General features: G+C 36.2%; 2 protein-coding genes across 2 annotated transcripts; one reads left to right on the top strand and one right to left on the bottom strand.

Moving 5' to 3' along the window:
* Nucleotides 1–2994: 2994 nt before the first annotated feature.
* On the top strand, nt 2995–17505 carry LOC125198103 (trafficking protein particle complex subunit 8-like). The gene is given in 29 exon segments (XM_048096544.1): nt 2995–3285; nt 3376–3459; nt 3779–3820; nt 3823–3888; nt 4324–4428; nt 4567–4729; nt 5263–5383; nt 5454–5516; nt 5602–5682; nt 5764–5858; nt 5969–6119; nt 6570–6656; nt 7133–7252; nt 7325–7453; nt 7530–7627; nt 8005–8128; nt 8852–8959; nt 9888–10029; nt 10869–10979; nt 12534–12597; nt 12690–12765; nt 13510–13695; nt 13833–13943; nt 14829–14993; nt 15095–15253; nt 15438–15671; nt 16097–16264; nt 16592–16701; nt 16840–17505. Coding segments are annotated over 29 exon segments (3864 nt in total). The 5' UTR covers nt 2995–3122; the 3' UTR covers nt 17378–17505.
* A 540-nt stretch (nt 17506–18045) lies between these two features.
* LOC125198104 (syntaxin-121-like) lies at nt 18046–18516 on the bottom strand. Its single transcript, XM_048096545.1, has one exon. The coding sequence runs from the start codon at nt 18468–18470 to the stop codon at nt 18168–18170; it is 303 nt and encodes a 100-aa protein (XP_047952502.1). The 5' UTR covers nt 18471–18516; the 3' UTR covers nt 18046–18167.
* Nucleotides 18517–27446: the final 8930 nt, after the last annotated feature.

Consider the following 27446-nt stretch of genomic DNA (forward strand, 5'->3'; position numbering starts at 1 on the left):
GGAAATGTAAAGATAGCATAAACAAAGAAATGTAAACCCCATAACAAAGTAAATGCAATATCCAAGAGATTATAACAAAATACGATGAGCTTACATGCGAAGAATGGAAATTCGAAATGTAAATAGAAAGCAAATAAACGATTGTATCTTCGCCTCGTGGAGACGGTGTTACACCACAACGAATTAGAAAACGTGAACCCCAAAATGATTCCCCCAAAAGTGTGTGTAGAGAAAATGGAAAAGCTAAGCTAAGAGCCGATGTTCGAGAAAAGATCCTTCATGTTGAACGCGTGCTCTTATTTATAATGAGTAGAGCTTCTAGACTATTCTTGGTGATTCCCATTTGCCCTCCATTTGGATGCTCCTTCGTCTAGCAACTCTTCCCTCTTCGCCTCTCCCTTAAATTTCTTCCTCCGGGGAAATTTTTTCTTTTCCCGGCGGCGGTTTCTCTAACACCGGCTTATAAAATCTTGTTAGACCCGAAATCACGAATTTATCCCCATAACCAATGCATGAAATTAGCCTTATCACCAGCCCACCGGGTTTTGGGCCGACCCTATTCGGTTGCGGTTCAATCGGGTGCGGACTAATCACCTGATTTTCGGGTTATAAAAGTTCAACCCTAACCCTAAAAACTCGGGTTTCGGGCCAGCCCGGGGCAATAGGGTTGCTACGATAAAATTCGTACGATCAATCCAATAAATAATGGTGAAAATTAGTTATATTTATAAAATGTAAAATATTTAGTTATGATAAATTTGAGATATATGCTTAAAATCAAACATAAACATGATCAAATACTAATAATTGAGATTTATGCAAAATAAAACATAAACATCAAGAAATTTTAAATCATGTTTTAGAAATTTAAATATATATTTTTTAGTGAATTTGAAGTTTATAATTTATATATCTATTATTATGTTAATAGAAATTTAATATAATTTTATATATAAAATTGAAAGTTATTTATTTAGTAATCTATATTAAAAAATAACCAATGAAGTGTCGAATTAGAGTCAAACAAATTGAACGATAGAAATTTTATTCGGTTTTCGAGTCTAACCCTAGGTTACGGTTAATCGGGTGTGGGCTAATCCGGATGTAATTTTATCGGCTAGAAATTTTAGCCTTAACCCTGTAAATTTGGCGGGCTATCGGGCCAGCCCACGGGTTCGAGCTACATTAACATCCCTAACTGTATATATGGTCGGAATATTGCGAGCACTGAGATTGTGCTTGGAATTTCAAAAAAAATAAAAAAATACTAATACACGTGAAATATTTGCAATACATTTTAATGTTATTTTTATTGATTTAAGTGAGCAGTGCTCGGAATATTCAAAATAAATTATTCAACATAACATATCATAAACATATTGTTTAGAACTAATTAATGAAGTTACTCAAACTACAATTATATGGAATATTCAAAATAAATTATTCAACATAACATATCATAAACATATTGTTTAGAACTAATTAATGAAGTTACTCAAACTACAATTATATTATGCTATCAGTTAGAATATTTTCAATTGAAAGTCGTTACGAAAATAATGTTATGGATCATGTCACACTCTTTAAGTGCATGTTTTTGCACATCCCTCCATTTTTTAGCAATTTTCTTAAATCCATTGCATCGGTACATTTCAAGCACCTTGTATGTGCTCAGATATTTTAATATATTACTCAGCAAAAATAATGTCATGGGCACAGAAAAAGAAAACAGAAGTTAGGGGCACATTTACTTGGATTTAGAAGTTCTTTGACTTGCCATCTTCGTTGCTTATATCTTTGATTTTCAAAGTTTAATACTTGAAATTATCTTTATACGAGTGCGTTAAAATGACTACACCTATTAAAGTAACACTATATCATCATTCCTAACCAATCATTTGTACATGTAGACGAATAATCAGCTGTCATGTGACAATCATTAAAAAATGCTCAGGGTAAATTTTCTCGGCCAAATATCCATACACTATACAACAATTTTTCTAGGCTAGCAATATCAATACGCTAGACAACAATCCATAGATTGTGTCTAGCGTTTATACTATTGATGTGTAGCGTTTATAATATTGCTGGATACGTAGTCCTGATGTCAATTTAAGAGTGTTGCTCATTTTAACACAAACATTTCTTTATATCTTTATATGGTGTCGTAGATGTTTGTATATAGCATAATGCTTTGTCTATTATATAGAAATGGCTCGAGGAGTATACGTGGACGCCACGATTGTGAGCGCCCTTGGGGTTGGAGTTTCAACATTTTACAAGAAAATCTAAAGGCTCCACCTAATTAGAAACACTCAACTAATAGGCAATACATACAACTACTAATGTAGAATTTATACAATCCTTACAAAGAATGAAGGCTTTAGCTCCTAAGAGTCCTTCCAAAATAAAATCAACAGAGAATAAAATGAGTTAAGATAGATATTTATACAAAGGCTAAAACAAAGAAAATTAGGGAATTCATGGGAAGATAGTTACATTCCGGATAAGTGACTCGCGAATGAAATGGACAAGCTAACTACTCCGAGTAAGATCTGCTAGAGCATTTGTTGCTATACTTCACTCGATCGAGTGGAATCAGGCAAGCTAACTGGTCGATTAAGTGGAATTAGACAAGCTAACTAATCTGGTAATCGAATGTACTCGATACAAATCGATCAAATCTAGTACTCGGTCCGGGCTGTATCCTATACTCCATGATTTTCGGGATGGATCAGGTATTACCCTAGATCTAATAGAACACCCCTAGATGAATACGCAGTAGGTCCCCCACGCATGAAATTAACAAAAAATAAAATAAAATTATATATTCTCAGTCGAAAATTAAAAATTAGGAGTTAGAGATGGTAAACGAAAGTATCTTTATGGGCGAAGCCCATTTTCATGTAATGGTGGCATCGTATTGAATTGGGCCTTACATAAGCCCAGAAGCAGTAAGTTACCTTCCCACGCGCACAGAGCTCTTTCTTCTATTTCCCATCAAAGATCTGAGTCTGAAGCGTCTCTGTACGCAAAACGAGTCAACTCAGCGAGTGAGCCCGTCCAAGTGTATTTGATACAAGCTCTTTTTGGCTCAGAAATCCGGCTCGAATCCGAGGAGGATGGTGGATCCGGCGAACACGAAGCTCGGCAGGATGCTGTTGGACCAGATCAGCCCGGCTGTGATGGTGCTCCGCACGCCGCTCGTGGAGGATTCCTGCCGGAGAAATCATTTATCCCTGATTGAAATGTTGTCCCCCTACAGCACTTTCAATAACATCGACGGTAAAATCTGGAAGTTTGAGCCACAATTTTGTCGTGCTGGATTATGTTTACTTTATTTGGTTATATGCGTTTTGTTTATTCAATTTTCAGTTCCAGTCAGGACGGCTAGTGATCAGCCGTACAGATTGAGGAAATTCAAATTGAGATTGTTTTATAATTCGGATATTCGGCAGCGGAGTACTGAGGACGTTAAATATGAGTATTTTCTCTTGCATTTGCTTCGGATGAAGTTGACTTTGTGAACTGAATCATGCTTCGTGTCTGTGTTATTTGTTTATATGTATACTTGAATTTTCTCATGGCTATATATCTATACAGTTCTTTGACAAAATTAGAATAAGTGATGCTAGATGATATGCAGGAGGGGATCCGATGAGATGTCCCATTTTAGCAAAAATATTAGAACTGAAGAGATTTTTTTGCAATTTTCAAATTGTGATGCTAATAGGAGATTTAACTCGGTGTTTCATAGTCTTCCTCTGAATCTTATCTTCCTCAATCCAGGCTGCAAAGGAGAGGTTAAAACAAGTAATCACTCATGCGGAGATAAAGAGATATCCGATTTGTGTTCACCTGAAGCAGAAATTGAGTCTGTAATTACGAGTAGCTGGAACCCCCAAGTTTTCATGCTGAGGTCCTTTTGACCCCTAAAACAAGAGACAAATTGTTTCTAACCGTTCTATTCAACCGGGATTTTTGCCATCACTGTGTCATGGATTCCATTATAGCATTTGTTGGGTAGTTCTTTGTTTCATGCCCTCTTTTCTTTTGATTTTTTCAATCCAGGCCAGTTGAGTTAAAATCATTCACTAGTCAGTGAAAAAGAGATACCCTCTTTCTTATTTAAGAAAAGTGAACATTTAAAATAGTCTGTAAAATCCCAAATTTTTTAATGCTGACCTTTTATTTTTAGGTTAAAATTGTTTTGGGAAATTGGGTTTTTATGCATAACTTATCACTTTAAAAGTATTTTAAGTGTAGTTTGTATGGTAATATTAGCTAGGACTTTTAAGTAGTGACATTAGGTTATTTATGCAGCCTCTCCTCAGGAGTTGGTGCCATCATGGTTTCAGAATTTTAACAAAGAGCTGCTAGATGCTGCTGCCTTCTCAGAACATGAAGCTTTTGATCACCCCGTGGCTTGTAAGTCTGTCTTGTCTTGTACTTGGACTGAGTGTTTCTCAGTTGGCTATTATCTCATCTTTTTCTTCAATATGCTGTAACGAGAGTTGTCCTGGAGGTATTAAGTGATGGTTATGCGTTTCAAATTGATAAAAATAGGCCTTGTTGCTGTCTCTTCAAAGGATAAAGATCCTATAGGAAAATTTGTTGACTTGTTCAACACAAATCAGTTGCCTCATCTTCTCAACGATGGTGCCATGGATCCTAATATTCTGAAGTATTACTTGCTGGTACACGATAATCAAGAAGGCATGCTGGAAAAGTATGTGGTGATCTTCCTACTCTTAAGCTAGACTTATATTTTACATTTTTGGACTAAAATCCTGGTTCTAAATGTGATTTACATATTGCATTATTAATCACGTATTAAAACTAATGAACTTATAGGGATATTGAAAGGGGAAAATTCTACTGCTATTGTAAAATTCTTTTCTTGTAATCTCTACTTATGGGACAATCACTCCAACTGCAATGGGATGAACTTATCTTTGATGGGGCGTTGAAGATGTTTTAGATTCTTCCTTAATAACCTACTTCAAAAATCATATATTCTGCCTTAATCATCTACTGCAAGAACATGCACTGATGGTTGTGTGTAGAATACATGAATTAGTAGATAGAGATTATATAGCACAAATATTTACAGACATAAATGCTGTCTGGTAGAGATGGCGGGTCAAGCGAAAGCAACAAGGAATGGCATTGTTATGGTCTTAACTTTTCTTTGCTTTTAACAGAACCTGGCAAGTTTCAAATGCGGATTTGAGATACTCTATGTTCGTTCTCTTTGTGCAGAGCTACCGGAATTCTGGCAGAAATGAGGAGTACATTTGGTGCAAATGATTGTTGTCTCTTGTGTATAAACTCTTCCATCAATGGCAAAGAAGAACATAAACAGAATCCATGGGCATCTCATGTAAGGCAGAGTTTGATGACTGCGAGTTTACCTGGCCTTCAACTCATGTATTTACATCTCTATGTTTCAGAAAAGTAGTGCTTCAAATGAAAAACAATTTGGTTGCTTCCTCAGCAAGGATGATATAGAAGAGGTATTTATTTGCTGTCATAATAGATCTCTCTACAAGAGGATATTATCTTTAACATGACTGTGATCAATCTTCTTGTATCTCACAGTTGAAAAAGACCATGCATGATTTCTCATCTAAACATATAATCCCTCTTATGGAGCTGAAACTCCGTGTTCTTAACCAGCAGGTATCTCCATCGTTGTCCGCTTCATATGTTGTTGTTAGTATGCCCTAGCTCTACCATAATCTAGTATGTTGTTTAAGTCAGGTTTCAGCGACAAGGAAGGGCTTTAGAAACCAAATAAAAAACTTATGGTGGAGAAAAGGAAAAGACGATGTACCTGAGAATCCCAGTGTGCCTATGTATGTTACAGAGTTGTATCCATATATAATACTGCTGCTAATGGAATACCACCTTTCTCCTTCCCTTTACCATACTTTCTTTAACTTGGCTAGCTTAAGCGTTTTTGTAGGTACACCTTTAACTCGACTGAATCTCAGATAAGAGTGTTGGGTGACTATGCTTTTATGTTGCGAGACTATGAACTTGCAATCTCGAATTATCGACTTATTTCTACAGATTACAAACTTGATAAAGCTTTGAAGCATTATGCTGGTGTTCAGGTATTTCAGTTTTCATTTTGAATTGCTGCACCTTTTTCTTTTGGTTAGTTGCTGCTCTTTGCCTATAGCTAGATTTGGAAAGAATATCACTTGTATCACTTCTTAATTTACAAGTATGACCTTGTTACATTCTGTCTGTGTGTGTGATTACAAGCATTCAGGTGAACTAAGATGTAGTCATTTCTTTCAAACCAACAAGTGTTACTAAGTATGATTGATAAAAAGTGAAGAGAGTTAAGACTGACTTACCAGAGGCACTTGTACTTGTTTTGCTGCCATATTTTTTGTTATCGGTGTGCTCATTTATGGGTTAAATATATTGTTTTATCGTGCCACTATGAGGTGTATGCCTCCTAAAATTTTACAGCCCTAACCTATCTAAATTGCTGCATATTATACTTCAATATTCTCTATTTTTGTTACATTCCATGGAGTGTTTTGATTGGACAGGAGTTGATGGGGCTGGCTTATTTTATGTTGGATCAGTCAAGCCAAGATGCTGAGTACTGCATGGAAAATGCATTTACCACATATGTGGTAATGATAAACTTGCCAAGTTTTTCTCCCCCCACCTTTCCATCCCTTTCTATGGTTAGCGTAGCGCATCTGAAATTTGTAATTACAAGGATTTTCCCAGTAAAGCATTCATTGTATGGAGTCCATGAAAAATGACGTTATATGATCACACCAGAATATGGGATTCCTAGAATCTTATGGTGTAATGTAATAAAAATAATCATTAATAGGACATCAGCTACTGATAGATTAGGGTTTAGGGAAAATGGTTGTTATCTATGGAATTCTCTTTGGAAAATGGTGTAGTTTTGACTTCTTCAACAATCTGAAATTTGAATGAGTGAATGGATTTAGGTGCTCGATCTCTTAATGGAGTTAGGTCCTTGATATATTTCTATTGGACATCAGAGTGCAATATAAAAGATCAGTGCCCCACAGGAATTTCTTTTGTTTGTTCAGCTTTCATTTCTTCATTTAATACGAACCATTAACTTCAGAAAATTGGTTCATCGTGTGGGCGGAATATCACCCGCTGTGGAATTTGGTGGGCTGAGATGTTAAAGGCTAGAGATCAGTACAAAGATGCTGCTAGTGTCTATTTCCGAATCTCTGGTGAGGTAATGCCCATAATTATGCACACTGAACTGATGGAAAATTTCCTATAACTCTCTATAACCTGTCACTCTTAGGAACCCTTGAGATCTGCGGTCATGCTTGAGCAAGCTGCATATTGCTTCTTGATGTCTACACCAGCCATGTTAAAGAAATATTTTTTTCACCTTGTTCTGTCTGGTGACCTATACAAGGAATCTGATCAGGTAATGATTCTTCTCAGTTGACTATCCCTTCTAATGATACTATGATGTTGGAAGTTTTTACCTTGCTTTTTCATAGATAAAACATGCAGTGAGAACATACAGAGGTGCCCTTTTTGTCTTCAAAGGCACAGCATGGAGCCACATCAGGGATCATATCCATTTCCATATTGGAAAGTAAACCCCTGATAGCTCTAATCTATATATATATATATATATATATATATATAGGGATGTGATCATATCATAACCCATAATTATGGTGATAACCTAATAACCCTCATTTTATGGACGAAAAATATCATTTTATGGAACAGAATATCATTTTATAGAATAAAAGTACCATTTTATGCATGCTGAAAAAATATCATTTTATCGTGTATAAATATCATTTTTAATAAAAATGATACTTTTGACCCATAAAATGATAGGGTTATTAGGTTATCACATAAATATGAGTTATGATATGATCGCACCCCTATATATATATACATATATATTTGTCTGTCTTTGATCATGTGAATTGTTTGTCAATATATTGAGAAATGTTTCAGGTGGTATGCAATTCTTGGTATGTTTGATGAGGGTATCAAACACATGCTAGAGGTCTTGGCATGTGGTCATCAAGCCAAGCTCACTCAAGAGTTGTTCCTGAGGGAATTTTTTCAAATTATTCAGGTCTGAGGCCAAGGGGCTTTTGTTATTCTCAAACCTTGGAATTCTTTATTTTTTTGTTATTTGTAGCTCCCCCTCATCATTCAAAATAAATAAATAAACGAGATTAAGCTCCCAAATTCAAACAAATAGGGAACAAATCGTCCATCGTAAAAAAACATTGAATAATGGTGTAGTTTACCATTGACTTCTCTGTAAACATATGGCAATCTTACAATTTGCCTTTCTATTATTGGTATTTTCTATATATCTCACTCTTGAGCGAGGGTGAAATTGCTACTCTAGTCTATGAATTTTTCCTTTTTTACATTTATTCTAATAAATTGATAGGTGGAGTTTAATTTGGTTCAATGAAGTTTTTCGTTGTGTCACTCTGTCATATGACAAGTAGGGTTTGTCAACCCTTTTGGTTCCTGCCAAATGTAACATCAATCTGTGTTGCTCTTAAGCTGTCGTATCTTTTTAATTTCTTTCACCAAGATACAACTTAATTAGTTTGAATTCCTATTAGAGTGTAGTAGATATAAATCTAATAGGTTTTAATTCCTCTCAGAGTGTAGATAGAGACTTAGTTAGCTTGGATTCCAATTAAAGTTCTTTTCACCCTCCTATTTAAATGTTATTTTTCTATGACTCTCTAGAGATTTTTACTCACCTTGTTATTATCGTGTTATATTCATATTTACTTAAATGTCTCTAATATCTATGGTTTACTTGATTATGTAGGAAACAGGGAAAACATTTGAGGTGTTGAGGCTCCAGTTGCCTGTGATAAACTATTCTTCAATCAAAGTTGTGTTTGAAGATCATCGCACTTATGAATCTCCCTCAGCTGTGAGTTAGTTATACTTAATACTTTCCCTTAACTCAAAGCCTTCGGTTGGCTCATATTTCTTTAGTAACATTTTGACCATCCATGTGATGATATCACTGGCTGGCACTTGAAGTTTATCTGAAGTAAAGCAAATTGTTTTGTATCAAATCTTGTTTCATCTATTCTCACAACAACATAATGATAGTTTGCGATTTGTGATAGTTTAATTCCACATTTTTTTATTATTATTTTCTCCCTCAAAATTTTTGGATCCATATCTGGTGTTATTTTGCCTGGATATCTGTATTAGCAACATATACCTCTGGAGTTGGTGTAGCAGATTTTTTTTCACTCCTTAGTGGATAAAATTATTACTCATATTCGAAGTTTAGGTTTGTTTTACATAGCTCAGTTGTATTCTTTCTGTACATGTGTATGAACTGCCTTTAAATTTAAAATATGCTTATTTTGTAAAGTTGGGCTTGACTAGTTGCTGGACTTTTGTTCAGAAACTAGAGGTGTGGAGTATATTCTCTGTTCAAAGTTTCCAGGCTTCCAGCTTTGGATTTGGAACACCAGAAGAACGCAGACTGTGATATTTATGTAGCTAACAGACATGGTAGAGCTTGGATTTTGTGTATGCACTCTGGTCTTAGTTCGATCTTTATTGGATCACTAATACCATATGCTTCAATGGTTTGGAGATCAGTGCTTTTATAATGGTGTCAATTGAAATCGTTTTCTTCCATTTGTTTTTTGAAAGTTGGTTGGCTATGTTATCTCTCACTTATGTCAACTAGGATTTGGTAATTTACTTGTCAATGCAGAACTTAAGAGTATATTTTATCCGTCTTGAATTGTACATAATTATCTAATTTTATTTTTGTCCTTCCAATATCCAAAAATAGATGTCTGTTTGCACTTCCATTGATACTTGAAATATTTCAGGCCAATGTTGAGGAAAGCTTGTGGCAGGCGTTGGAGGAGGACATGACACCATCAGTTGCAGGGGTGAAGAGTAACTGGCTCGAGTTACAATCAAAGATTTTACCAAAGAAGTGCAAAGAATCAAATGTCTGCATTACTGGAGGTATGAAGGTGATATTATATTCAAGTGTTAAAAAGTAATCTGATAAATGTGTGGGTATTTTTGCGGGCCATTGCCCCTAAAGTACCAGGGCCATGTGTTGAGAAATTCATATGGTTTACATGATTTACAGATTATTTGTTCTTCTGGTTTCATAGATACATATTAGCAGAAAAACATGATGATTGAACAACTGAGGCTTAAACATTGACCAACACTTCCTCTTTGTACTTGGAAAATGAGATAGTTCCACTTAGAAGCCCTGAAGCTTTAGTTCTTCTGGAAGGATTAAAATAAATATGTTTGGAACTTTGCGATAGGCTTGAATTTGCATGATATGCTCTTGCATGAAGCTTTGTCTCCTAAGATTCCAAGTGTGCAGAGTGTAGACAGTTTCAAGATGATACTTTTTTAAGTGATGTTACCTTTATTTTCTAGCATGATATCTTCTCATTCAATGTTTAGAACATGTTAATTATTAAGAGTCTGTTTGCCATATTTTAAAGGAGTAGGTCCCACTCCCCTCCGAAAGAAAGGGAAATTATTTCTTTATTGAGCCGTTATGTAAAGTGCAATCCATTCCTCTGTTCAGCTATCTTTTCTGAGCATTCTCTTAGGTTCTTGAAGAGAGGTACTTGCTTATTTTGCGTCAAAACTTTCCTCGTCTGCTCCACAGGAAATTATCACACAAAAATGATTCTTCAGTCTCTACTATAGCAACATCCTTTCACTAGAACATGACAAGCAGTTAATTTTTTTTTGTTACTTCTCATAAGCTACCAATTTCAGCCTTTTGTGCTTGCTTAGTGCTTACAAATGTTATGCTCTTCGTGATACTGCAGAGGAAATCAAGGTGGAAGTTAGTTTTAGGAACCCCCTTCAGATCCCTATATCAGTTACAAATGTTTCCCTGATATGCAAGCATTCAGCAGAATGTGATCAAAGTGAATCAGGTATGTTCCTGGCTGGTTTATGCTCATCATTAACCAGAATGTGTCTTTGTCGTAGGAATATCCAGTTGTCTTCGTTGGATAACTTCTTAGAGGGTTATTTACTTTATTCATGCTTGAGATTTAGCAAATTTACATAAAAAAGATGGTAAGATACATTAAACCCTAAAAATCTTTCTTCTTTTTCTGTGTTACTGATATGGAGTAAAGGCGGTTGATCACAAGATATCGAGGTATCGAGAACACGGAGAAAATGGAAAAAAGGAACTGAAATTTAATGCAAAGAAAACAATCCTCCGAGGACGCCTGAGACAATCCTCCAAAGAGGCTTAATAATCCTCTATCAACCTCCAACTATCCTTTTAAAGGAGTTGGCATGAGAATCGCAATTCCACTAAATAAGCTAAGCAAATCAATTTAAATCCTATTGCATAATAAAGATATTGAAGAAAAATAATAAAGTAAAGATACTAATAAACCAAACAAATTTCATATCATGAGATAATCTCCTCATCCCATAATAATCTCTCGGTCTGATCTCCTCATCCACTTGATCCTCTAGCTGACTTTGATGTTCTATCAGTAACCAACGGGGCGCTTTGCAACTAAAAATCTCAAGTTGTTACATTTACACCAAGGGGGTGTTCACTTTGAACTAATTCCATTTCTAAGATTTTGGAAGAAGTAATTATTCCAAGAATTGAGCCATAATTGGCCGCATATAATTATGTTCCCCCTTGTTTAGTATACTAGAATTTGGGCCAAGAATTGATCCAAATATTATATAAAATAAAGACTGACTTATTAGAATTATGGATTGACAAATTTATCTCTCCTAGTGGAAATGTGGAAAGGTGAAAATGTGAAAAAGTGGGGCAAATGTGTAAAACCAAGTCCATTTCTTGGTGCACTTTTCAATGCACAACCAAATCTTACCTATTTTGCAAGATTTCAATTCTTCCTCAATTGGCATGAATAGTGCGGACCTCACCTCAATTGTAAGCCCCCAACAATTAATTAGTGGAAGGTGAACACAAGAATTGGCCCAATTAGACCAAGAATTACCCAATTCTTTCAAAGTGAACACGCCCTAATCTGCTTGATATTTCACATATACATGCATAATAAAATGGCAAGTTACACTAAACACCAACATTTTTTTTTTTTTTTTTTTGTGTTAATAGAACCAATTGAAGGGCTATCTGCAAGCTGCAACTACAAATCTCAAAAGTGTTATATTTACGAAAATCATGCTTTAAATTTAACTTACTCCATTTACATAAAAAAGTGCATAAAAGGTGGCAAGTTACATTAAACCCCACAGGCCACAACTTTCCTTTTCTTGTTTCATTGCTAATAAGCACCAATTCAGAGGCTATTTGCGAATACAAATTTCAAGGTGTTATATTTGGAGGGTATTGGTAATATTGGATGACTGTCATTTAGTATTTAACATAAAAAAAAAATCAACTTTATATTTTAAAATCTTTGCTTGATAGTTTATTTTAAATATACTAATCCAGCATGGAGTTCATTACAATATTTTGCGGATTGCAGGTGAGAATGGATCTATAGATGAAGATAAGAATGACAAGGAGTTGAGAACTGTCTCAGTTACTGGGTATATCCACGATTCTTTCTGGGTTTAGTTCATCTTATGTTTCCTTTCTGGCTTGATCAGTCCTGCAGTGATTCCACACTATCTGAATGCAGGGAGACTAGCGCAGATGCATCATTATTTGATTTATCGGAAGTCAATATTTCAATGCGAGGTGGAGAAACTGTATTGGTGAGCATTAAATCCTTGTATCTAATCAACTGGCTACCAGCGATAGTACCCTGGGGGCACATCATATGATACATGAAGGGGTTGCTTGTCTTGAGGCCCTTAATGTTCAGGAAGCTGACCTGGAGATTGATGCTGTATATCGCACCCCCTCATGTTACTTTGTCTAAGATCTCTCATTGACCAATGGAAATTTGTTTTCCCATGCTGAAGGCTGGAAGCAAATGCATGCAAAATTTTGTAGTACCAAATTGGGAAGAAGGATAACACCCTGGGCGTTGTTGTTCAAAAAGCAATAAATTACATACTTCTAGATACCAGAAACTCCTCTCTTCTTCTTGCCGTCCACTATGTCACATAAAATGTTAAACGTTTTTCTTTTTTATAGTACTTTGTAAGATTTGATTTTGTCTTGGTCACGTTCTCAGTGTTTTTTGCTCAAAATGCCCTGACTTTATTTAGTTTATTTTATGTCTTGAAGCATGCTCATAAATTGTCAATCTAGCAATTTTTTCTACTACCCTACAGTGTCAGTTTGGGATTCTGTGATACAGATCGAAATCGTTTTTACTCCATATCAATCTGTTAGGAGACCTTTCTTTCTTTCTCGAGCAGCTTGTCAGTATCTACTTCCACTGCCTCAACACCTAAAACTATTTGATGATTTACAACCACAAATGTTGTTTGTGATAAACACCTTGCTAGCCTTATCATTTGCTTTCTCTCTTTCTTTTTCTTACTGTTCAGGTTCAGCTAACAGTCACTCCAAAAGTAGAGGGCACTTTAAAATTAGTTGGCGTGAGGTGGAAACTCTCTGCTTCAGTAATTGGAGTCTGTAACTTTCAGTCAGATATTGTCAAAAAGAAAGTTGCTAAAGGGAAAAGAAAGCCAAAAAAGTCAGTGAAAGATAGCCTTGAGTTCTTGGTGATAAAGGTACCCCCCCCCCCCACCTTCTTGACTTCGAGTTTGTTGCCTTTCTTGAAGGAATCTAGGTATGATGTACTTCACCAGGATTAGTATTCTGTTTATAAAGATGTAATGCTTCTGCTACAATGTGCTAAATATTTCAGAGTCTGCCAAGGCTTGAGGGTATCATTCACAGCTTACCTCAGACAGTTTATGCTGGAGATCTTCGATGTCTTACCATGGAGTTGAGCAATCCATCAAAAATTCCTGTGAAGGTAAAAGTTTTATCTTATTGTTTTTCAAAGTTATTCTGGACCTTTTTAATTTTTCCCTTTATTATGGTATTATTGGCAATGTGCAGCAAGTAAAATGTGACAATGCTACTTTCTTATGAAAGATGCATACTATGCTTCGTTTTATAATCCTAAAATATGAATAAATTCTTCATATTTGTGAATAGGAGAACCGGAGTCTATCAGTCATTAAATAACTTCTCCTAATGATTGGTTAATTCCCAAGACATGGAACCTCTTTGGATATAAAATGGACATGAGGGTCTTGGTCATTACTCCCTCCGTCCCACTTTAGGAGTCCCTGTTACTTTTGCGCACTCGTTTTATAAAAATGATAATAAATAGTTAAAGTGGAGAAATGGTAAAGTAAGAGAGAATAATGTTGAGAAGAATTATTCTCTCTCTTACTTTACCATTTCTCCACTTCAACTATTTATTATCATTTTTATAAAACGAGTATGCAAAAGTGACCGGGACTCCTAAAGTAGGACGGAGGGAGCATATATTTTGTGATATTTTCTTACAGCGCAATAGGAAGAATTTAATTATATCATTATAGTAGCATCACATATCCAAGATCATACAAGGTTACCTCTTCTGTATTTATCATTTCGCTGTTAGGAAACTTTTTTTTTTCTCTTGATGGTTACATTAAATGATCATCCGACATCTGTTAGATTTGTCAATTCACTCATTGTTTCTTGTCATTTCGGTGAAGCGCCTGCTTCTTGGCCTATTGATACTTATTCGTTGCTTGTAGACATGATCTCTGCAATCATTTTGTTTTTCATAACCAGTAACATAGCTTTTGTTGTGTAGCGGTGTTTCTTCTAACATGGCTATGCCTCACTTCATCTATGCTGGCAGAACTTGAAGATGAAGATCAGTCATCCAAGATTTCTGGACATCACAGCTCAGGAAGTTATGGACTTGGAATTCCCTACTTTTCTTAAAAAACAGGCGATTTCATCACGAAGCTGCACTACCTTGGATGCCTCCAAGACAGCAAAAACTGCATTTGTGTTCCCTGAGGTCAATGTGCTCCACCTATGTGTAGTACTATATTTTACCAGCAGTTTTGGCTGTACGGTGCATAGTGCATTTAACTAATTCCATTTTTTTCCTATTTGCAGAACATAGCAAGCTCTTGGCAAACACCCATTAAGTGGCCCCTTTGGTTTAGGGCTGCTGATCCTGGAAGCATTTCACTGTATATAACAATATATTACGAAACAGAAGATGTGTCATCAATCATAAAATATCGAACTTTACGCATGCATTACAACGTGGAGGTAAATAGATGATGGAGCAAATTATTTTGTTGCTACTTTGACCAATTAAATGAAACAGAAACTAAATAAGACTTATCTATGCAACCTTGAATTTATGATTTGATCATATAGTTTGATATTTATTTTCATTTAAAATGATGATATATGCCAGCATTAAGTCACATCTTTTATTCCCTAAAACTAGGTGCTGCCATCTCTGGAAGTGTCATTTCGAATCAGCCCTTCTCCATCCAGATTGCATGAGTTCCTTGTTCGTATGGATACTACCAACAGGACTAGTTCAGAGAACTTCCAGGTTCAGCAGCTATCATGTGTTGGGGACCAGTGGGAACTTGCACCGCTGCAACCAATAGGGTCTGACTTATCTTTGGGATTTTTAATGGCTGGTCAGTCTCTGTCATGCTTTTTCAGGCTAAAGGTTAGTAGAAAAGTCATGAGTCTTGCTCATCTTATTTGTGGGTGCCACTTCAGTTTTTCCAGAGATAGTTCTCATGTGCTTATTGTTCTGAAAAAGACGTATCACCGTCATCCATGAGACAGACACCTGTTTCTTCCTTCTAGTTATTTTTGTGTCTATCATTCTGAAATGACACTGTACTATCATCCAAAAACAGTTACTTTCTTCTCCTTTTTCCCCCATATTATTGGTAAGGTTATAATGGCAGTTCAGTTTGAGGTTTTTGCTGTTGTCTTGGATATGACTTTTGAGTATTTAAGGAACTACTATGTTATGAATAAGTCTAGAAAGTGTTTATTTCTGTACTTGCCTTCATTATTCCTGTTTTTCCCATTTTATCTTAAGTTGTTTCCTTGTTTACATTCTTAAGTTACTTTGTGCTTCAGAATTGCAAAACTCGAGGAAGTACTGAAGATAACATATCTTCCCTTGCCAAGGGAATAGCCAATGTGAGACTTGTTAATAGTGATTCCAATGGATTGTTTGATACGTCTGTTTCACCTTTTGATCTTTTCCATCATCATGAAAGATTGCATCAAGAAAGGCATGGCCAGGTACAGGGTTGCTTCATTTTGCCTTGTTTTAAACCTCATCTGTTGGACTGTATGGCATTCTTACTGCTATTCTTGATGGTTGCTGTTGCTGTAGATAGAGGTTTTATTAAGGTTCCTTGGATACGAATAGGTTTTTATCCCACGTGTTTTGTATGATCTTCTGTTACTGCTGCTGAGAGGTATAATAAAATGACTTTATTGCTGTTTCCCTGGTTAATGTGTCTATGGTCAATTTAAACTACCAACAATATCGACCATTTAGTTCTGTTTTGGTCTCCTTCATGATCCCATTTTTATAATTAATCGTTTTCTCTTGGAATGTAACAGGGTAATGGGAGTACTGTCGACTTCATCTTGATAGCCGAGTCAGGGGTTGGTACCAATTCCGTGCCACCAAGAACCACAGAATTTCTTTCTCACTACACGTGCCATTGCAGGTAAAAATACCTTTCTTGTTATGTCTTCTGCTGAACCTATCAAGTTTCTGCATACTAGATATTTCACTGATTATTCTCTGTGATTACAGAATTCATATTTTGGTCTTCATTTTGTTTATTTTTTCTGTTTTAACATAGAGTCGGAAGCAGTAGCCCAGTATGGTGGTCAATGGATGGTCCTCGGTTGGTGAGGCATGACTTTTCATCTGGTTTATGTGAGATAAATCTTAGTATGTCTGTGTACAACTCCTTAGAAGACTCTGTATCAGTTCGCATAAACACCCTTGATTCTTTAACTCAGTCAAGCTCAGTCACCTCTTCTGCTTCAGTCTCTGGGAACGAAGTTGGTTGGCACGATATAACTCATTTAACCGATGCTAAAGTTAAATCTGATGCTACTGGGGCTCGGGTTGGGAAGGCTCTAGCTCCTGAGAGTGTTTCACCATTCATCTGGTCCGGATCATGTTCAACTCGATTCAATCTTGAGCCGTCGTCTTCTGCTAAAATTCCTCTCCAGATTTCAGTATTTTGCCAGGGTACGTTCGATTTGTCGAACTACTCGTTGCAGTGGAATTTGCTGCCAGGAGACACAGGAGACGACGAAAATGAATCAAGAGTGCGATCGGGTTCATGTCATGGCCAGCCTTACCATATTACGGTGCTGCAAAAAGAATGAAGTTGTACCGTGAATTATTTTCCTTGTATAAGGTAATGGGAAATTGTTTGTAGTAGTATTACATATACGATCTGTAAATGACAGTGATTGAATGTATTATTGTTGCATAGAGTGTTCTTCGATTTAAATTTAAACATCAATTTCTTAAATCTTGGGAAAGAAAAAACCTCAACTAACTTGGGGACATATGAGCATCTAGTTCAAAAAAAAAATGCATTTTCTAATTTAAAAAACTATTTTTTCTCTCTAATGAAGTGGATCCATTCTCCATTAACACTACTTTAATTATTTTTCTCTCTATCTTTATCTTATTTTATTAATTTTATATTAAGTTTAAAATCAATACCAGACTCAAAACAAAGTGCATTTTTTATTGGGATGGAGGAATATCTATGTATACGAGGACAAATTGAGCACATTTGGATTATTATAGTATCCGTGTATACCAACTTGACATGATAATAACATCCTCACATTTATTTGAATGCATTGAGTCTTTTATGACCCACCAAACTATGTATTAATAGGAAAATGACCCAAAAACTACCTAATGGCTTAAGAACTAAAATGAGACAATTAATGCTTTTACATACATTATAACTTAACTATAATTTTTCCATGAGTAAGTTGAGTTTGGTATATATAGTTGAATAATGAAAAATGATCCATATCAACAAAAGAAATAGTGTAATATAGTATATCCAATACAATGCGATGAACAAACAAAAATGAAGAATCATATTGCACAAAAGATAAAACACAATCAACAAAATAAAAAGAATGATGACGATCACTTCTGCCATGGCCGTAAGGAAAGAACGATGATCAAAATAATAATAAGCAGCAAAATAATCCCAAAACACGCCCATTTCCTAGTATTCTTCTGGTGCTTCCTGGCAACCTGAAGCTGCTCCGTCCCGCCCCTCACGAACGAGCTAGCCCGATTGACCTGACTCTCGATGTCATCGAGCTGCTCCCCCTGGCTCTGCACCAGCACCGCCATATCCAGAAACACCTGATGCAGCTCCATCAGATTCCTCTCCATCTCCTTCACCGCGTCGTGCCGCTCCTGGATCTCCATGATCGTGTCCATCACCTGCCCCCTCCCCTGCTGCTGGATCGCCTTCTGCAAAAACGTCTCACATTACACTTAAAATACTAATTTAATTATATTAAAAAATAAATCAATTTTGGAGCACAAAAAGAAAAGTCTGGCGGAAGTAGCATTATGGCCAGATGAAATAACAAACCAAATAAACGGATATTTTTGGTTTCCACAACGATCACCTGAATTTTTTTAGATATTCTAAAAATAATTAGCGTTAGTAAATTATAATTACCTGAATAGTAGGATAGTTTTAGATAATTAATTAAAATGATGGGATAAAATCGATCCTTTAGCCGGGATATTAAAACGTTATCATCTTTGAAGTTAATTCATGCATGACTCGACGCTCATGATTTATAATAACTTACGTTTAAACTTTAGCTTTTTAGAGTAACGAAATTAAAGATCCAGAATATTCGTGAGTTGATACAAAAATGGGAAGATCCATTGGTATTATGGATAGAAAAGGAAAAGTCTGAGAATAAAGAGCCTATTAGTGCACCGCTAGAATTGTCCCCCACTTAGCTCTGCTTCCTTTAAAAGGTAGCAGTTTAACACCCTAGTATATACTTTCTCTTTATTAGTTATAAAATAGCCAATACTTGTTTCGTTTTTGTCATTTCCTTTAAAAAAATATAAGTATGTACATTTATAGAAAGTTGTTACCATTAGATTCTTCGTATTCATCAATTTATTTACAATTTATACAGCTATGACCCCATAATTAGAATTCAATAAATACTAATAACAATGTGGGTCTCACTCTCACTATTTAACTACCCTTCTTAATCTTTATATAACTTCTTTTATCGATTGTGCATTAATTTTTGTGTCGTTTAAATTTGTTCGTATTTTATATACAGAAGGGAGTATATGTATATACTACTATTTTTTATGGAGTCCATTTATATATGTGTGTGTGTTTTCTTCCACAAAGTGTAATCAGCACAATGCTGCCAGTCAGATTTCAGATTACCACTTGTTCGTTTTGTTTATTAAAATTCAGATGATCGACTTTTTGATTTTAAGAAAATAGTCTGCGTCTCTCCCTCTCTTCTCTTCTCTTCGTTAAAATATTCAACTAACTTTTCATCTACATTTTTGTGCCATAACAGCGATTCACCAAATGTTCGTGCCTCAAAAATGTGATTATCTTGAGTGGGACGGAAGAGCAGGTGTTTAAGCACCGACACGGTGGTAACCATATCATGTGTATTGTGATTTGTGACTAAGTATTTTGTACTGAAACTGATTAAAGTCTGTGTGTTATCTTTTGAACAATATGCACATTTGTATCTAGTAAATGATATTTCATATATATTTTATGTGAGCACTATTATCGTTCTGATGAATTTTTAGTAATGACTATTTTATTTTATCTATATAATTTAAGTTTAATACATTGAAAATATTACTAAATTTTTTTATAAAATTTACAACTTGATTTGTTATTGTATTCATTTATTTGACGTCGTAGAGCCTGCCTTTAATATTTGGCGATGAAGAAAACAATTAAGAATTGTTAGATAAAAGCGAGATCCCAAAAGATAGGTTGTTAAGTATTGAAATGTGAATGAAGAAGTCGATTAAACACAAAAGAAAACCATAGAATACCGGCTGAAAGATGTAGCCAGGCAATCCTTAGACATCAAGTTCATAGATAGATGACCTAACTAATCTAGCTTGTCAGATTGCAAAAGAAATCTTAACAACAAGAAAATGTTGAGTTCTTTGTCGTTTGGTTGAATCCTACAGTATATTAATTTATTCCACTATAGAATTTAATATTCCACGCTCACTCGATCAATGTCAAATTACAAATATGTGGGCAGCCTTTTAACTAATTGTTTCCGTGTTTAAGATATTCAATATCATTAATTAATTAAAGTTTACTGATTTAATTTTATTAATTGCTACTTTTTACCAAAGTTTTAAGTCTTATGATCCTTAAAAGATGTGTGGCGACTTGTTTTTTAATTTGTCTTTATTAAAAAGATGTCGCGATTTCGTTTTTAGAAAAAAATCTCTCTCACAATAATATAAATATTAAATTTTCTCTTTTCGAAATTATATGAGAAAACAAAAGCATCACAAAATGCTGGAAATTATTAATCCCTTGTGAAGTGTGACATTTTTTTTGGGTCGGAGGAGTACTAGCTAGTAGTAATATAATTTTTGTATGATTATACTAAAAATCTATATACCTATTAAACTATATGAAAATTGATTCAATTAATAAAGGTCAGCCAACCTTTTTCTATGTGCGCTCTAATTCTTGGGGCTTGTTTCTATAATTAATTAGTGCTTTTGTATTAATTACTGAAATTTCCTTCTGTATTACTAAAAAAATGAAAACCAAAATGAAGAAGTGGGGGATGACTGGAAATGTATGGTAACAGATGAAAATGCTGGCAATCATATCGTTATCACTCTGCAGAACAAAAAGCTGGTTTAATTTAAATTATAGTAATGAATTTAATAACTGAGTACTTTTATGGGCAATGAATGAGCAAGTGTTATAAGTATCAAAATAAAATGTTATATCTGAGGAATGTAAGCAATAATTACCACGAAGCAGCAAAGGTCTAATCCTGGTTATCTATATTCTTTAAATTCTGCACTTTGATTGCATTTATGTGTCATGATTCTTATTCTAACCACATGAAAACAATTTGATTTTGAAACAAATATATATAAGGGTCGATGATTATAACAGAAACTTTTCTATTCAGACATACGTACAGATCATGTTAATTTCTTTGGTGTGAGGTAGAAATGACGGTTTGGTTAACGTGAACCATTCATGTTTCGATGAAACGTGTTAAACTTATTCTATTCATCATGGTTATCTTCAATGTATATAAAAATAAATCACACCAATCAATCAATTAGACCTTTCGAGCTATACAATTTATAACTTTGTTGGAAATAGTGCCAACCTTTACCACGAGCAACTCTTGCTATTATGATAGGATAAACCTCCTATCGGGGTGATCGGCGTCAAGTAGATCAGCGATCGATAAATATCTGTCATGACGAGTGCCGTCGAAACCTGACAGTTGTCTCTACATGGAGAAAAAGAATGAGCGATAATATTGATATTCTTATTGATTGAATGCTGGAATACTCCACACATATTTATAATATGTGGGGATACAAATATCCTAAAAACAAATCTAATAATATCTAATCAAATATAAGAAATAAAAGGTAAATAAAAACTAATTAATAAATATATGCACAAGTATCAACTCCCCCATGGTTGAAATCACCTTGTCCTCAAGGTAGAACTAAACAACCAAATCACGGTGCTGTCTTGTGAACATCTTCTCAAAACGGTAAGGCGTGGCCTTGTTACTGGTTGATATGGTATAACTAGTAGTTGTGTAGCAGTGGATTCCACGTGGAGCAATAGCATTAGCTATGGATTGATCGGTGTGGCTCCCGTCGGGCAGCGACGTAGCTGTGATTCGACCGGTGTTTTGGAGGGTGAGCTCGGGATGAAAGCACCAATTTGATAGGATAAACTTCCTATCGGGCTGATCGGCGTCCGTGGATCGGCGATCGATAAAGTTCTGTCGCGGGCAAGTGCCTGTCGAGCACGACGGTTGTCTCACTTTAGAGAAGATTATGAACGATAATATTGATATTCTTGATTGATTAGATGTTATGGAATACTCCACACATATTTATAATGCATTGGGGATACAAGAATATCCTAAAAACAAATCTAATAATATCTAATCAAATAGCAGAAATAAAAGGTAAATCAAAAACTAATTAATAAATATATGCTCGTATCATATTACAAAAGAACCAAAACTAGAAGGTAAATAAAACAAAGAAAAACAATAAGAGAACAAGATCACACGACTATTGTCTTCTTGATCGAGTCGAGAGTAACGCTTCTCTCCGCAAGACGGAATACGTCCCGGCGGCTTAGTGCTCACGGATTGGCGCGTCCCCAAAGATGAAGCGACTTTCCTCCTACGAGTTAGAGAAGCATAAACTCGTAGGCTCCAGTGAGCAGATTGGAGGCAGAACCGAGCAATGTAGTGCTTCTAAGATGCGAACTAGGAGAATGCTTGAGCAGAAGAAGATCAAGATTGTTGGTGTGTTCTCATCTCTCAAATCCACACCTATTTATAGGATGGAGTGGCCACACGAGAGGTCTCGGCATTAAGGCACCTCATAAACATATTGGAGGTTACATCATATGAAAGGCCAAGATTTGGAAAATAAAAAGCAAAGTTTTCCCAAAATTTCATCCTTTTTTTACAACCCCCACATTGGTTGGGCGCGAAAGCAAACCAACACGAAACAATGCTGATCCCCTTTTTTCTCGTTCCGAGAAACGATTGTTTTTGGGAAAAGGTAACTTGGGGTTTTTAACCTTCCATCCCCCTATCGGAAAAACCCCGGGGGGCTAGTGGACGGGGTCCTTGAACTTTCCTCCGGTTATGCCAGTTGTAACCAATATTGTTTCAACTCCTCGTTCTCACTTTTGGTCCGTTTCGGCCATGGAACACCTTTTTGGAATTCATAAGGACTCACACCCCGAAACCCCCACTTCTCACTTACATAGGTGACTCTTTCATGAGTATTTCCTCTTCTCTCCGAGATTTAAAGAATCTTTAAAAAGTCAAAAACCCTTTTTTCCCCAGGGGGTTCAACACCTTTTTAAGAAGGAAATTAAAATCCCGAGTGTTAAACAGATTTTTATGCTTTTTTATCCAACCCCTGGGTTTCCCAATCGTAGGGTTTGGGTTCCCCTTATACTCATTTTTTAAGATGTTTTTTACCTTCCTTTTAGAAATTTTATGCATTTGATCCTTTTTTAAACCTTTTTGTTAATGGCCCCTATGTTATCCCGACTTAACATAGTCAGCGATAACACCATTTGTGATCAAGCCCTTTATTTTTAACGACGAAGGGTTTAAAAAAACCCATTATAAACCATTTTGTTCAAATTTTGGCCCTTTACTATCACGGATATCCTTTGTGGGGGGCTTTTTCCCAACAGGGAATACATTCAAAAATTTCCCCCACCCTTTTTTTTTATAAAAGCGAAAACTCGATTGTGGTGGAGCGACAAACCTTTTTTTGGCGATTCCGGGGCACCACCCCCGGGTGAACACTCCCCACCCGAAAATGAGTCTTTTGAAGATCCAATTTCGTCGTCCCTTTCGATTGGGGAATTTGTGTGCCGATCAAAAGTCAATAGTATACCCAGTATCTAAAATTTTCGCCGAGCTTTCCAATTTTCCCTTGTTGGATTTTGAATCCTAACTTGTTCCCCGAAAAAGCAAGATCTTCAGTCGGGTTTGTGATAAAATCAAATTTTCCTAACCTTTCATCTCTTCGAAAAAAGGCCCCCCTTTTTTGGATGGACTTTGAGCCCCAAAGGAGTTTTTTTGGCTTATAATAAAACAGTTGAATTTCTTAAGCATTTTCCAACATAATGGTTGCGATAAGGCTTTCCCCTCATTAGTCCTCAAAATTTTGATTGAGAATCACATCGCTGACCCATTCTTTTTCAAATTTTTTTTCAACGTTTTGTCTCTTAAAATGGCCTATTTCCCCTTATCAACATATCATCAACATAAAGACACCATAACAAACGGTATTGTTTCTTAATGTAAAAAACCTTATCCCTCGTTGATAGTGAACCCTTTATCAACATCACATTGTCAAATTAATGCCTTCCGGGCTTTAATCCTAAAAGACTTTACCAATTTGCATACCTTGCGTTCTTCCCAGAAAAAACCCTTGGGGTTGCTCCATGTATATCTTTTTTCCCAATCACCATTGAAATGCGGTTTTACTCCTTGGGGGAACCAAGATTGTGAAACGGGAAAATTGAAGCCGGAGGGAAGCTATTCTCAACGTGAGTAAGTATCAAAGTCACCCTTTTTTGCGGCCCTTTCACCACTGGCAAGCTTTGTACTTATCTATAGTACCCGTTTATATTTTTTTTTGGAACCCCTTTTCCCAAGGCCTTGGGCCTTGGCAATCTACTAACCCCCATGTGTTATTTAGCATAATGGATTCCTTTTCCCTTTTGTTGAAACCCAGCCACCCCCGCCCGGGGAAATCCCCGATAGTGACTTTGGTTCCCATCCAACATAAAATTTTGGAGTCGGAAAAAAGTCTTAGCAACTCAATTTTTTTCCCACGTTTTGTTCTACCCCTGGGACTTCCCCCGCACTTTTGGGAAATTAATAGTGGTTTCATCCTTTCTTTCACTAGAATGATCATCTTGCTTTTTCAAGGAAACACTTTTTAAAAGAATACAACATTCCTTTTTAAAATTTTTTTACTTAACCCATTGGTTTTAAGCTTATGAACAAGAGGACATGCGCTACGTTTCTACCCAAAAAGATCATGGTTTTGGGGCTTCAACTTGTTTTGGAGCGGCATTTACCTTTGCAAAACCCCCCACACTTTAGGTATGTATATGGGTTTCTTTCCTTCCACAATTCATAAGAGTCAACCCCTATTTTTGAGTGGAATCTTATTTAAGAGTAATTTGCGGTTAGCAAACCCCCCCCCCTTTTGGGGTAAACGAATTAATCAAAGCATTCATCATCTTTTTCCCAATTTTGCGTTGAACACCCGGGAAAATATGGACCCGTGGTTTTGAAATACCCTTGCAAAATAATTCTGCAAAGGACATATTCACCCCTTATCCCCGAACACCTTAATTCGCAAAAATTTATTTTTTTTTTGAAGTCTTTAAAAACCCTTTAATTGCCAATCTTTATTCAATGAAATATAACAATACCTTTTAAAACATCAATGAATGTGATGAAATACTTTTTTCCATTTATTTCACAAATTTTAAATTATTCTGTATGGGTCAACTTGAGGTTTTGGGGCTCGTTTTCCGAGCGGGCGGGCTTGGTATTTTTTTAACCAACTTCACATTTTTTTGTGAATTAAACTCATCAACTTTTAGTAAATCAAGATTTCTAATCTTTTTATAGCATTTGATTAACATGTCCCATCTTTATGCCATAAAGACACTCAAACAAAAAAGCGAAAAGCATTTTATTATCATTCCGATTTGGACACCCATGGCCCTTTCATTAAGTTTGAACAAGCCTTGGGAAAAATAACCTTTTTCCAAGGAAAATACCCAAAATTGGGTAACATAAACTTTCGAATAAACCGCTTAAAGCCATGAAAAAAGAAACTAAAAAAAGATTTTTCGATGTCGGGGCATCGGCCTCCCACCCTTACCCGCCGGTCATTAAGAGCTTCATTCTCCCATCCCCAACCCCTTTTTTCCCCATTTGGGGCTTCTTCCCCTTTTACTTCTTGAGGTCGAAAATTGGCTGATCAACCATCCGGGCTCCGTTAACAAAAGGCCCTTGGTTTCAACATGGTTCTTGAAACCACCAAAAACCAAATCATCATTTAAGTTCTTGAATTTTTCTAATTTCATCCTTTTTAAAACCATCCCGCCCGTGGCCGGCCACAGTTGGGTTAAATTTGGGCAGAAACCCCCCTTCCCCCTTTCCCTTTTCATTTTCCCTTCGGGGGGCCTTTGGAAGATCCTCCCCCCCATCGTTTTCCTTGGAGCCCCGGCCCCCCCGACTTTTATGGTAATCTTTTTTTCCTCTTCTAACAAGACGGACAATCGGGGCTTCGGGTTCATCTCTTTTCTCTTTTGGTTTAGATAGTTCTTAAATCTCCAGAGGAAATTCCGATTTGATGCCACAAACGGCGGGAAAGGGCCTCCTTCGTGGACATCATGGATAATGATTTGCAATTCTTCCTGTACCACGAGCGAGTCCACCATCTGTAGTCCAAAAAAATTTGCGTACAAATTTCTTTACCGGCGTCCCCGCCGATACTTTGTAAACCTCCCAAAAGCTTTGGAGGCACCCAAAAGATGGAATAGCCCCCCGCCGTTCAAGAAAAGTTCTTTACAAGAAATCTCCTTGATGCCAAACATTCGGCCCGGAATTTAAAATCCATCTCCTCCGCGGTTGACATCCCCCGAGAAAAGCAACAAAAGTTGGGGGAAAACGCATCTTTTTTTGCCCCCGAAATCAACCCTTGAATTTTTTGGGGTTTGCTTGAGCCAGACCCTTGAACAAACGGGGGCCCTCGTTTAGGTGTTAGCGGTCAAGACGTCCAAAGTTGTTGTTTCCCCCCCTCCCTTCCGACATGATTTGGGAAAGTCCTTTTTCTCGCTTGCATTGTTGGAAATAGTGTAGCCTTTACCGCACTCTTCTTTACAAAAGAACCAAAACTAGAAGGAAATAAAACAAAAAAAAAAACAATAAGAGAACAAAATAAAAATATTGCTTCTTCAAGTCGAGTCGAATACGCCGGCTAGTGCTCACGGATTAAACGTCCCCAAAAATGAAAAGGCTTTCCTCCACCGAGTTGAAGCACCTCACTTTTAGGTCAGCGAACGTTTGGGGGCGAACGAGCAATGTAGTGCTCCAAAAATTCAACTAAAACTTGACTTAGAGAGAAGAAGAAAGATTGTTGGTGTGTTCTCTCTCCAAATCACCCCTTTTTTAGGATAGAAGTGGCCCGAGAGGTTCCCGGATTAAGCCCCTCATAAACTTATTGGGGGTTACTCATATGAAAGGCCAAGAGATTGGGAAAAAGAAAAACAAAACTTTCCAAATTTCCTCCGTTTTTCTTAATAACCTACTAAAATCTCCCCCCGTCCATAAAATATTATCCAAATTTATCGACAAAGTTTTTAAAAAATGGAAGAAAAGGAGTTAAAATTAATGGAACGGGTCCTATTAAATATTAGTTTTATAATAAAAGTGAGTGTAAATAGTTAATAGAAAGTGGGGTCCATGTACCCAAAAATAGAAAAAAAGTAAAGTGGACACTTTTTACGAAAGGGCCAAAAAAAGCAAAAATGACAAAATTTCCGGACAGGGAGAAATGTCTTTAGTTCTTTCTTTCTTGTCCTCATTTAACACAAAA

The sequence above is a fragment of the Salvia hispanica genome, unplaced genomic scaffold, assembly GCF_023119035.1.
Source record: "Salvia hispanica cultivar TCC Black 2014 unplaced genomic scaffold, UniMelb_Shisp_WGS_1.0 HiC_scaffold_1201, whole genome shotgun sequence".
Taxonomy (NCBI): domain Eukaryota; kingdom Viridiplantae; phylum Streptophyta; class Magnoliopsida; order Lamiales; family Lamiaceae; genus Salvia; species Salvia hispanica.

Bases quoted from the DNA above. Each gene is read 5' to 3' on its own strand.
- LOC125198104 (XM_048096545.1), bottom strand. From the start codon at position 18,470: ATGGACACGATCATGGAGATCCAGGAGCGGCACGACGCGGTGAAGGAG.